The sequence below is a fragment of the Dendropsophus ebraccatus genome, chromosome 4 (genome assembly GCF_027789765.1).
Source record: "Dendropsophus ebraccatus isolate aDenEbr1 chromosome 4, aDenEbr1.pat, whole genome shotgun sequence".
NCBI lineage: Eukaryota > Metazoa > Chordata > Amphibia > Anura > Hylidae > Dendropsophus > Dendropsophus ebraccatus.
In genome coordinates, this window is record NC_091457.1 from 64,649,249 (window position 1) to 64,662,917 (window position 13,669).

Genomic DNA, 13,669 nt, shown 5'->3' on the forward strand with positions numbered 1-13,669 from the left:
ATCCAGTCACAGTATGGTGGTATTGGTCAGGTCTGGCAGTGTTATCCAGTCACAGTACGGCGGTACTGGTCAGGTTTGGTATGGCGGTGTTATCCAGTCACAGTATGGTTGTATTGGTCAGGTGTGTTATGACAGTGTTATCCAGTCACAGTATGGTGGTATTGGTCAGGTCTGGTGTGGCGGTGTTAAATGTGACGTCTGGAGCTATTACCTACCTATCCTGATGTTAATTGGTGAGTGAGGATGGGGCATCTTCAGGTTTAGTGCTTAGGGCAGCAGCAGCTGATAATACTGCCCTGTATACATGTACTGTATAGATGGAGTAGGGTATCTACCAGTTATTTCTGTGGATCTGTTGTGAGGCAGCTGGCCTTAGCAACCATTCACATGGTTGCTAAGGCTCCCAACTGCCATTTTCTCTGGGCAGCTGCAGATAATATATCACCTGTAAGCAGTGTGGAGATTTTCCCATTCATTTCTATGGGGCGCTCTTCCCCCTCCCCCTCCCCTCCTGTACATCTGGCGGGGACAGGACCTTCACTATAACCTTCCCGGGCACCCAATGTATCTGTGTGCCAAATTTGGAGTCAAACGGTTCAGGCGTTTGGAAGTCTATATGGGACAGACAGACAGACTTATTTTTATGATATAGATAGAGCTTTTACTGCCCCGATCAGCACAGTCTCAGTTCATCCAGGCTTGCAACATCACTGGAGGTGAAGCATTTCCAGCGGCCGGCACTGTGGCCTGCTCTGTTTTATGGGAGTCCCGATTTAAGGCACTGCCACCACACCGGCAGATTAAAACTTCATTTTCTCTATTATAAAGCTGCTGCGGCTGGTACATGCCACGGGCTGCACAGAAGATTTATACTGTGCTCCAGGGAACCAAATCAGCCCAATTAGGCTTATTGGTTCCCTTTAAGAACATTGTCATGAATGCAACTTTGGCGCAGTCCTCGGTGCGTAAGGTACGACCGAGACTGGGCTTTTGGCTATGATCTTCCATTTATTCTGTGTTTTGTTTGCCTTGTTTTTTCCCTGTCTGAACTGTGTCTTATTCCTTCTGGTCTGCTAATTGTTTTCCCTGCCCCACCCGTGTCTGCTCTTCTAAGTTTCCTCTGGTCATGTAACAGTTAACCTGCCTTGCCTCAGTGATTGACAGCTGGTCCCTCCTATCATCTTGAGGACTTGGTTCCTGGTGTCCTATTTAAGATTTCTGTTTCTGCCTGTGCCTTGCCTGTTATTTGACTACTCTTTTGGATCCTGATTTTGTACCTTTGCTGCCAGACTGTTGTGACCCGGATTGCTGACCATTGTTATTGTGTTTGTTTGTTTTGTCTTGTCTATTGTTTCACGTATCCAGGCCATTGACCCTTGAGAAAGTCTCGGTACAGAGACGGAACGCGTGGGGTTGTCAGTTCCCGACTTGGTCTCCTTCCTATGGTGATATCTGATCTTATGCTCTACTATGTATCTTTTCTATTTTCCTTGAGTCACTTTGGTCTTTTTGTCCATCTCAGACATAGGTTGAGTCACAGCTATAGCCATATTCCATATACATTTGGTCTTATTTGTTATTGTTTTGCCTTTATATATTATCTGTCTTTTCATGGGAGGGTATCTACACTTATACCAGTCGGGATATTGTGGTACTGTGGCTACCTTGCCCAGTCCAATAGAATCTTTTTCTGTTTTTAAATGTTTTTAGATGTCGGTCTTGCACTTGTAGTTTTTTGATACATTAATAAAGAATTATTCTATTTAATTGTGAGAGATACAGTCATTTATTACTTGGGATGTGCCACCCATACTCATATGACATACTTTTCTCTTCTTTCTTGGATACGTATCCAGGCCAGGGATCGCCGCCAAGTTGTCCGCTGCCATTTTAGGGCAGATTGCGGCAATTAGGTAGGGACAGTGGGAGGGGCTGAGCTCAGGGCTCACTGTCTCTGTGTGTTTTGTGTGACTGGTCCTGACATAATAACCGGCCCCAAAATCTACTGCCCCCTCTGGTGCCATGACTACGGTGGAGGATCTTGCTACCCAGGTGGTGGGGGTGTCAGGCCTGGTAGTCAAGCTGGCTAAACAGGTCAATATGCTGATAGACATGGACCTAGTCACCCAAGTGAAGGGTTTGGCAGTACTGGTAGCTGAGCTGGCTGATAAAGTTTGTGTCCTTACAGCTAACCAGGCTGGGGCTGTGGCGCCCCCAGTGGTAGTGCGATCTGCTAAGGCCACAATGTTGCTTCCAGACCGGTTTTTGGGGAATAGAGACAAGTTTGAGACCTTTAAGAATTCTTGTTTGCTGTATTTCCGTGTCAATCACTTCCCTACAGAGCAGGAAAAAGTGGCTATTGTTGTCTCATTGTTGCAGGGAGATCCCCAGGCCTGGGCTCTTAAACTCCCTCCTGAGGCTGAGGAGTGGAGCGATTTAGAGCATTTTTTTCTTTCCCTGGGAGCCATCTATGCTCAGCCAGATCATGTGGGTCTAGCTGAGACACAGTTACTGACCATTCGCCAGGGCAAGAGACCAGTCGAGGATTACTGTGCCGAATTTAGACGTCATAGTGTGACCACCGGGTGGTGTGAGGCTGCGCTTAAAGCATTGTTTAAGCAGGGGTTGTCGGATGGCATTAAAGATGCCTGGACAGGTCATCCAGATCCCCTTACCCTGAAGCAGGCCATGGCTTTGGCGGTACGCATAGGCCGCAGGCTCAGGGATAGACAAAAAGAGAAAGCAGGTCCTGACTTTCCTGACCCTTCTGTCCGTTCATCTGTCTTTTTGAAAAAAACTATTTCTCCGCCTGCTATCTCGGAGGTCGAGCCTATGCAACTGGGAGTTATGGGCATCAGGACCAGACATGAACATCGGAGATTATATGGACTCTGTTTCTACTGCGGTGATGGCGGACACTTCATTTGCCACTGTCCCAAGCGTCCCCTACGGCCAGAACATCAGCATCCAGGTGACAACCAGGAGAGTCACCTGGGCGCACAGGTACCTCAAAGTGGTGTGGGTGTGCATTGTTGCTCTGCTGAGCCTAGTGTGAAATCTATGTGTCCAGCCAAAAATGAAACTGTAATTTTGAATAATTGCAACATGGAAGCTGAGTCTGTGTCTGATGCCAGTAGCATAATTGGTGATATCGAGCCTGTCAGTGAACCTTTAGTCAGTCACCTGGATGCTTGCGCTGATGAGTGGGAGACGGACAGTGACATCTACAGTGACATTGAAACATGTGTTGTAAGAGGTCATTTTCCACCCACTCCTGGTACGTCTAATGAGGGTCCGGTGGCCCCTCATAAAAGGGGGGGTACTATCATGAATGCAACTTTGGCGCAGTCCTCTGTGCGTAAGGTCCGGCCGAGACTGCGCTTTTGGCCATAATCTTCCATTTATTCTGTGTTTTGTTTGCCTTTGTTTTTGCCAGTCTGAACTGTGTCTTTTTCCTTCTGGTCTGCTAATTGTTTTCCCTGCCCCACCCGTGTCTGCTCTTCTAAGTTTCCTCTAGTCATGTAACAGTTAACCTGCCTTGCCTCAGTGATTGACAGCTGGTCCCTCCTATCATCTTGTGGACTTGGTTCCTGGTGTCCTATTTAAGATTTCTGTTTCTGCCTGTGCCTTGCCAGTTATTGACTTAGTCTCTGCCTGCTTGTGTGTTCTGTTTCTTTGCTTCTCCTGATTTCTGCTTTGTATCTTTTGACCTTGCTTGCTTGCCGCCTGCCCCCGACCATATTGCCTGTTATTTGACTACTCTTTTGGATCCTGATTTTGTACCTTTGCTGCCAGACTGTTGTGACCCGGATTGCTGACCATTCTTATTGTGTTTGTTCGTTTTGTCTTGTCTATTGTTTCACGTATCCAGGCCAGGGATCGCCGCCAAGTTGTCCGCTGCCATTTTAGGGCAGATTGCGGCAATTAGGTAGGGACAGTGGGAGGGGCTGAGCTCAGGGCTCACTGTCTGTGTGTTTCGTGTGACTGGTCCTGACAAACATATTATGGTATAATAAAAAATGTAGCATTACACTTTCAAAGACTATATACATACTTGGTAAGTATAGATGTGAGTCAGATGATCAGGCAAGGGGTTTCCTAGTTTTGCAGGAAATTATGTATACCTACAATGATGTTTCATAGATACTTGTCACATTCTCAAACCCTTTGGTTTGGATTGCAAACATTTTCACTTTCACAGGCATTGCACAGATGACAGTATTTGCCGAAACTATTTAGTGTGAGGCTGAAGCCCAATGACAGGACTACGGTGTATTGTAAAGGAAATGTGTCAGCTGTAATTCATGTTCCAAACTGCTGTCACTGTTAGATAGCTGTTAGATCAAGGGGACACATGGTATCTTTCAAATGTCCAGCTATGCTTCAAGGATGTAGAAAAAATCTTTTACTCTGACACAAAAAGTCAGAGGCTTTTCCAAGCTCCTGATCTGCTGCAAGCCGGAATGCCACCACCACCCAGCCCAGCATCATTAACACCTGGAAGCAGAGTCCTAAGCAGGGTCAGGTATGGGAGGAGGAGGAAGGAGGTGTTACAGCTTACTGCACCTCAGGAGCTCAGGAAAGCCTCTATGCTTGTTTTAGAAGCACAGACTAATATATGAAAGGTACCATGTGTCTCCTAGCTCAAACAATCTTACAGTGTCAGCAGTTTGGAACCTTTTGTATATAATATTGAAAAAAATTAGAGAAATTGATCCATTTATGGTACCTTCACACGTACCGGATTTCAGCGCATTTCAAGCTGCAAGTCCTGCACCAAAATCTGTAATTTTCTATGGGTTTACATACTGACAGCAGATTTTTCATTCCCCTTTTTTTTCGAGCCCCTTCCTACTTAACTCAGAGCTGCCCGGCTAATGCCTTACCTTGCTGCACTCCAGCTTGCTTCTCAGGCTCCCGGTTCCCTGACATCCTGCTCAGGCAATCAGTGCGCTGCCCCGCCACAGTCACTAATTGGTTGAGCGGGATGCCAAGGAGGCAGGAGCCTGAGAAGCAAGCTGGAGTGTAGCAAGGTAACACATTAGCCAGGCAGCTCTGGGTTAAGTGGGAAGGAGCTCTAAAAACTCTTAGCAGTATGAAAATTCTGCTGCAAGTATGTAAACCCGTAGAAGATGACAGTATCAGGAATCGCAACGGAGTTCGCTGCGGAACTCGCAGTGTGAAATCTGCTGCAATCCAGTACGTATGAAGCTACCTTTAGACACATATTTGCCATGATGCAAGAAAAACAATATGGGAAAAACAATAAGGGGGGAAAAAAACTCTGTTATCGTCTATAACTGCATAGTTCTAAATGCTATGCTTCCCCAAAATAGTGCCTATGTATTTCTGTTTAATTGCACATAATTTATATGGCCTATACTATACTGTCTATTGAGATGTTACTTTAAATACCCACTATGTTTTAACACATTTAGAACTTTCTAAGCTCTTATACTGCCAGATCTACTGAGCAGGAAGACAATAAACAATGAATAAATGGTTACGTTCCCCCAGTCCATGAATGTCACAACATTACTCTACTTAATAGAATTACACACACTTAGGACTGGCAGATGCAGGAGAAATTTCATTTTGGTTACATTTGGCCGAAGTAACTAATAGCGCTACACACTGATTATTTTATCTGGTTAAGTTGTTGCCTGCAAGGGTTTGCACTGCAATGTCCCACTTCAAGATTAAAGTGTTCTTATAGATTTTTTCTAGAATTTGTTTTCACAAAAATAAATATCTTTTAGAAAGACTAAAATTGGTTTTCTGGAACTTAGGATAGGTGGGGGTCCAATTGCTGGAAGCTCCCCTTATCAGCAGATTTAATCCCTTAAGGATAGAGCCCAAAATGACCTAAAGGACCATGCCAATTTTCAGTTTTGCTTTTCCATTTTAGATAATTATATTATATAACTCTTATTTTTCCATCTACAGGGCCATGTGAGGGCTTGTTTTTTTTCAGGAACAGGTGTACTTTGTAATTTTATTTTTTTTTTACACTTATACTAGAAGCCCCCCTGGGGGACTTCTAGTATAAGTACACTGATCTCTCATTGAGATCTATGCATAGATCAATAGATCAATGAGATCAGCACTCGATTGCTTTCGGCAGCTGCATTCAAAAACAATCGAGTGCCGAGCCCGGATCAGCGCCATTACAGCACAGACCCTGGCCGGGTAAGGACACGGGGATCGCTCCTCCATGACAATGTTGGGGAGGGGGGGGCCATCCTCCCACTAGACACCAGGGATGAGGCTGCAAGAAAGATTCAGATGCAGCTGTCAACTTTGACAGCTGCATCTAAAATTAATTAGCGGGCACGGTGATCGGACCGTAACCGCTAATAGCCGCAGTCCCGGGCTACAAGCGGCACCTGGGACCGCAGCAGTTCAGAGCGGGGCCACTGAGCGGCACCACTCTGAAGTCCCCTAGGCGGCCCAGGACGTACAGGTACGCCCAGGGTCGTCTAGCAGCAAGGGGTTAAAGGACAAGTCCAGCCTCAGGATTTCTTTTTTTTTTTACAAATGATAGGGTACGAGGGGGAACATAACAAACAATACTAACGCACCAACTCACCTCTCCCCGTGCCTCTCCAGCATTGGATCACCGTTCTAGGACCCCCGCCGGGCCCCAGGATCTCCAGCAGAGCCGACATCATGACCTAGATAATGGACTGGCCGCTCAGCCAGTATATGTTTTGTTAACAGTTTTTTTTGTTTTTTTGCCAGGGTATTTGTTTTGAAAAAACACCATGCCTAATGTTCATGTGTATGGGGAGGTCAGGAGAGATAACTTTGACCAATATTTATAAGAAACATATGGGCCCTTTTACTGTAGAATTAACCAACCAGTTCTGACGGTTGATCTTGAGAAGAATTAGCAAAAGTAAAATTAAAGATTTATTGTCCCATATTAAAAATATTTCTTGTAATACAGGTGAAACTACTTTATATGACATATAGTTTTTGTGTTTGAGAACTATCAAATTAATTACCTCTATGATATGGATAACTAAAGAACCACAGCTTATATAACTGCCCTCTGGCACAACTTGGAGCAGCTATGAAAATAAATTAGAATTGTCGGTGTCCACTACAGTCACTGTCATCTAATATGAAATGTCAAAAGGAACGTACAAGAAAGTTTGACAGATCTCATGGTATTAAAATGTAATTAATAATTAGTTAATAGATGATGTGGTAGAAATAATAAACCAGAGAACAATTATACAAAATTATTACAATTATTACAATTAATACAAAATTATTTAAAATAATTAATGAGTGACATATTATTAGGTATTATGGCTAAAGTATGAAAATGTAGCTATTTATAAGTAAATGTACCTAATGTATTTAAAGCCAATGTACCATCAGATACATTGCTTTGGCTTTGTAACTTAAATGGGTTGGAGCTGGCGTGGGGATGCTGATGCCATGGTTCTTTTTTTTGAACCACCGCACAGTTCCCGCACACGAGGCCAGTCTGTTCCCGAGCACCAGCCCGACATGAAGCACTGGGGGCATCAATGGCATTCCGGTGCTGGTCCATTCAGGTAACAAACTTAAAGCGATGTACCTGATGGTACATTATAGGGATGGTCCGAAACTACTCAGGTTCGGGTTCGTATTACCAGAATGCTCGGCATCAGATTCCCGCTGTCTGCCCGCTCCGTGGAGAGGGTGGATACAGCAGGAGGACCGCCTGGAAAACTGGGATACAGCCTATGGCTATGGCTGTATCCCAGTTTTCCAGGCGGTCCTCCCGCTGTATCCACCCTCTCCACGGAGAGGGCAGACAGCGGGAATCATTGCCGAACGTTCGGGTTCGTACGAACCCGAACCATCCCTAGTACATTCGCTTTAAAGGAATTTTAAGGCTATGTTCAAACTGAGTATTTTTGTCAGTCTTTTGGTAAGTATTTTTTTAACCAAAACCATGAGTGGGTTGAAAACACAGAAACTGTGAAAATCTTTTCATTATAATTTTGAACTGTCAGTTTCACTCCTGACTACAAATTTTGGCTACAAATAATGACCAAAATACTACATATGAACATAGCCTAAGGAAGTTTCCACACTTAATGACCACAATACGTGTTTTGTTGGCGGGACAAAAGTAGCCTGGCAATGGTCTCCTGTGCAAAAAATCAGGGGAACTTAGATGCTGCGTGACAGCAGGGCCCCTGCTCTAACTATCAAGAGAAAAAGGAACCTTTGATCCTTGTAGTTTAAACCTTTGGGTGCTCTTGTCAAATTTTGATTGCGGCATTTAAGTAGTTTCTGGACTTTTGTCACTCCATCAGCACCAGGGTGACACAATCATTAGGATGCAGTTTACTATCTATAACAGAAGAGGGCCTGATGAAGGCCCCAGGTATGTCATATATTTGTGCCTAGTCTGTTTTATCTCTAACAAGGCCAGTTAGGTCCCTTATAATCATTATGTTGACAGGATAATACACTGCATTATACTAGTAGTACAGTGTATTATAAAAGGATCGAGGCATTATTTCGACAATTGCATTTGGATATTGTTCAGAAATTTCTTAACAACATTATTGCAGAGGTACCCACTCATGTGCTGTGCTTATACAGGTATGTTGCCAAACAAAGAAATATCATATTCACATATAAGCACCATATGCACATATAGACTTTGGAGTATTTTGGGCAACATCCAAAGGATTTCACAATTCATCACATCAACACCAACAATTACGGCACAAAAGGCCTCAAATATGAAAGATCAATTGGTGAGGAGCCACTATACTGGCATACAACATGGAGCTGCAAGAAACATCTAAGGAACCTTCCATTGTGCTGTGTAATGTATGTGGTTTTATGTTAAACAAGAAGAAAAAATGTTAATCCATCTAATCCCCCAAAACAGTTTTTGAAAAAAAAATATTCCAACTGTAAAATAAACAATGTAGTGTATGTACTGTTGTGCTCCAGCCAAATTTCTTTGGCAAAACAGGATACTGTCGGTCCTGTTACTTCAGTACCAACCATTTTTTGACAAAACAAAACTGAAGCACCAATGGTTTGAAAGTGGCAGTTTTGGAAAAAATTCATCCTAACATTCGAGGAAAAGATAAGGTTCCATCCCTTTCATGGAGGGAATCACAATATATCTTCAAACTTAATACACTTAACCCTCATGGAATGAATAATGAATTATTTTTCTCTGGTTTCTATAGGAACTAATTTGTTATGTATAGAATATTACTATGTATTTGATTATTATCTATAATGCTGGGTTTACACTGCTTTTTTATCTTTTTTTTTTTTTTATCGGATGCATTTGTGTGCATCCGTTTTGATCCGTTTTTCTATTGACTTCCTTAAAAAAAAATAGGATGCAAAAATGGATGCAATTGTGTGTCATCCATTTGGACCCGTTTTTCCATTGATTTCCATTATAAAAAAAAAAGAAACGGATCGAAACGGATGCATTTTTTGTAACGGACACAAAAGTAGTGTTGACTACATTTTTCTGTCCGTTAAAAGTAACCAATTAAAAATGGATACAGATTGCAAAAACGCAGTGTGAACCCAGCCTTAACATACACAAAAACATTCTCTACCTCATTTTTGTGTCCGTCAAAAAAAAACCTGATCCATTTTAATCCTTTTTTTTATAATGGAAGTCAATTGAAAAACGGATCAAAACAGATGAAAAACACAGTGTGAACCCAGTTATTGAATGATTTCACATATTCTTCAGTTTGGGTTGTAAATTAGAAATGATTTTTAGAACTAGGGTTATTCCTGGGGGAGTGCATATAATTAAAAAGGGAGGGAAGGTGTTGGGTGTATTTGTTTTTTAATTTCCTTTTTTCCTACAAAGTCACATTTGAGGGCTGGAAACCTGTTGAGTTCTATAGTGGAGGAAAATGTACCAACATTTTCTACAATGTTCATGCAAATGTGACTTCCAGAAATTATACCTTTTCTGTGGACTTTATATGTGGAGTTCTTGGGGCCCTTTCTATTTTTTGCATTTCATCATTTTGTAACAGATTTGAGGGGAATATTATTGAAGTTTATTCTTGCTTCCATGTTTAATTAAAGTTAAATCCACCAATATACTTTTTTTTGTTTTGTTTTTAGTTTTTTTTAATATTTTGTGTTTTGAGTACAAGAAATTATCACTTCATAGCATATTAGTTATATGTGGCTTACTCAATGACACATGATCAAGGGTCCATTTCCACAGAAAGATTATCTGAGAGATTATCTGCAAAAGATTTGAAGCCAAAGCCAGGAATGGATTTGAAAAGAGGAAAAATCTCAGGCTTTCCTCTATGACCTTATCTGTTTACTGTCTGTTTCTGGCTTTGGCTTCAAATCTTGGGCAGATAATCTGTCAAATAATCTTTATGTGAAAATAGACCCTTATGCTAAGTTTACACGGAGAGATAATTGGCCCGATCGTACGATTAACGATGTCGGAGTAATGATTTTTTTTTTCATAACGATCAGCGTTTAGACAGTACGATATATTGCACGGAAAAATCGTTTTGCGAATCGCGCGCCCGCAGCCCGCCCCCCCCCCCCGCTCATCCGCAGCCCGGCCCCACAGTCAACCGCTGAAGAGGAGCCGTTTGAAATTCCCGTCTCCCCTCTTCAGCCAATCAATGCAAGGCAGCACTGATTGGCTGAAGAGGGGACTCGGGAATTTCAAACGGCTCCTCTTCAGTCAATCAGTGCTGAAGAGGAGCACTGATTGGCTGAAGAGGAGCCGTTTGAAATTCCAGGCTCACCTCTTCAGCCAATCAATGCACTGAAGAGGGGAGTCGGGGATTTCGAAGACCTGCTACGCGGAGCAGGTAACGTATGCTCGTGGCGGGGGCGATCGGAGTGGCGGCGGCGGGGGATCGACTGGAGCGGTGGCGGGAGGCCGATCGGAGTGGCGGCGGGGGGGTGGCGATCGGGGCGGCAGCGGGGCTGGCGATCGGGGCGGTGGCGGGGGTGGCGATCGAGACGGCGCAGGGGGCTGCAGATGACCGGGGGGCCGGGCTGCGAGCGGGGGGCCAGGCAGCGGGCGGCCGGACTATTGCGCGACGACTGTTTACACGGAACGATCGGTGAATTTTTTTGCGAACGACGAACGACGATTTAAGAACATGTTAAAAGATCAAAATGAACGATTTATCGATCGTTCGCCGCATTTACACGTATGATTATTCTTCTAATTCGATCGTTATTGTGCAAATTCGCCCGAGAATCGTTTCGTGTAAACGTAGCATTAGGGCCCTAATACACCAACAGATTATCTGACAGATTTGTTTAAGACAAAGCCAGGAATGGATTTGAAAGGAGAAGAAATCTCAGTCTTTCCTTTATTACCTGTTCCCTGTTTATAATCCATTCCTGGCTTTGGCTCAAAAAAATCTGTCAGATAATCTGTTGGTGTAATAGGGTCCTTAGTCAGGGGTTTTATGTATGAGTATTGTTTACATGATAATGTTCCTATAAAACATGATAACATTCTTATAAAATGTATGATTAGGTTTTCAATATATGATCTGACCACTGACAAATAATAATACTGTTTGTTAGAGATGAGCGAGCCAGACCATCAGCATTTGAATGCTGCTGTCTGCCTACTCTGTGAGGAAGGTGGAGACAGCTCGAGTCCCACCCCAGCCCGGCTCGCTCATCTCTACTAATTATATGTTAAAGGAGAAGTCTGGGCAAAGCTGTTTTTTTTAACAAGTGCTGCAAAGGTGGAGGATAAAAGTAATAATGTGCTTTAAAGACACCCGCTCCAGTGCTGGTGACTGCGTTCTTCCACTCATGTCTTACTCACAACCCGGAGCCCCTGACGCTTCCTGGTCTGAGCCAGGACCTGGGTCGTCACATGTGCGATCCGCTCAGACTGTCAACAGCCAAAGCGGGACCCCACTACTGACTCCTGATGAAGCTCCAATGGGGAGCGATACGCATTAGGTACTTTTTTCCACACTTATTCAGGCTTATTACTACAGGTTTAACTGCCGCACATAGAGATACCTTGGTATCATGGCTGATATTAGGGCTTGTAGGAAGATGAAGGATTGACTTTTGCCCAGTAAGTGGGGCTGGCTCTGTTCTGAGCCTATGGTTTGCAGCAGGGGGCATTATTACTATATGGGGGCATAGGAGGGGACATTATTACTATATGGAGGGTGCAGCAGGGGGCATTTTTACTATAGGGGCCACAACAGGGGACATTTATACTATATGAGGGGGATGTTATTACAATGTGGGGATGAGGGGATGTTATTACAATATGGGGGACCCTAAATACCTACTCACTTTACTGAGCATGACACCAAGCAGCAGAATTACTACTGTATGGGACGCTATAGGTAGGAAAAAGGGAAGGAGGTTGAAGAAAAAGTGCAGAGCCTAAGATGTTTGTCTGAAAGCCTCTGAAGAGATGAATTGTGGTTGGAAGAAATCATCATGAGGCTTGGGCTGGATGGAGAGGAAAAGGGAAACTGACATCTCAGATGAAAGAAGACGTCACCTGTGAGTCACTGAAGGAAGTTGTTCATATTTTGTAGAGCATTATTTGGTAGGGGGGCCCTGAGGTGGAAAAGGTTGGAAAACACTTCCAACTCCCCGTCGTCCCCACCAGAACTGAGTTATATCTATTGCTCTGGCCCTCAAAAACCATTTCAGTTTGTCATGTGGCCCCATGGAAAAATTAATTGCCCACTCCTGCACTAGAGGGGGCTGCAAGGTGCATCAAAATGCTGTGGTAGCCCTTTTTGTCCAGTGTGCCAGTTACCCTGTGCAAGTTGCCAACCCTGTATCCAGGAACAGGCCATCACACTTCCTCCTCTATGTTTGACAGTTGCTGTCACACACTGAGGAGCCATCCTTTCGCCTACTTAACAATATACAAAACTGTGTGCTATACCAGAGATGTTACATTTACAGTGTTACAGTGCTGGTCTGACCTACAGAAAAGTTGCCAAGAAAGCCATGGTAAAATTCAATAGAATTTACTATACCATCAAAAGGCACTTGGAAATTGGAGTAAACTCTGAAAGGAATAGGTATGGCAGACTAAAGGCCCCTACCAATTCAGACGACAAGTCTTTAACAGTCAACTGCAAGTTTGATGTCTATCAGCACAAAATCTTCAAGCACAGCATAGCAGCAAAAATAAGCACGTTTACATTTCAACCGTGAAGAAAAGACTTCTATGTGCAGGTTTGACAGGTCAGGTATCGGTAAGAAGGTCACTGATAACATTGCAAAATAATAAAAAAAATCTTGCCTGGCCCAAGCAGCATGAGTGGAAGCAGGTCTTATGGACTGGTGACTTAGGGTATAAACCCACACACCGTATACACAGCAAATACGCAACAAATACGCAACAAATACGCAGCAGTTTGATGGTGAAGATTTAATGCTGAGTTCAGTTATTTAGATCTAATCTGCTGCGTTTTTGTTGCGTATTTGTTGCGTTTTTGCTGCGTATTCGCTGCGTATCGCAGCAGTAAATACGCTGTGTATACGGTGTGTGGGTTTATACCCTAAGTCACCAGTCCATAAGACCTGCTTCCACTCATGCTGCTTGGGCCAGGCAAGATTTTTTTTATTATTTTGCAATGTTATCAGTGACCTTCTTACCGATACCTGACCTGTCAAACCT

At 43.5% G+C, this 13,669-nt stretch overlaps 1 protein-coding gene across 4 annotated transcripts in view; it reads right to left on the bottom strand.

The window, feature by feature from the left end:
• Positions 1-13,669, bottom strand: part of SLC6A2 (solute carrier family 6 member 2) — a 112,498-nt gene that overhangs the window by 72,445 nt on the left and 26,384 nt on the right. The window contains exon 1 of one of the 4 annotated variants that reach the window (XM_069968457.1): positions 216-288. The exons of the other annotated variants lie outside the window; for them this stretch is intronic. Coding sequence (XP_069824558.1) covers positions 216-252 — 37 coding nt within the window. The 5' untranslated portion in view covers positions 253-288. Of the gene's footprint in view, positions 1-215; positions 289-13,669 lie in introns of those variants that run through there. 4 annotated transcript variants of the gene reach the window in all.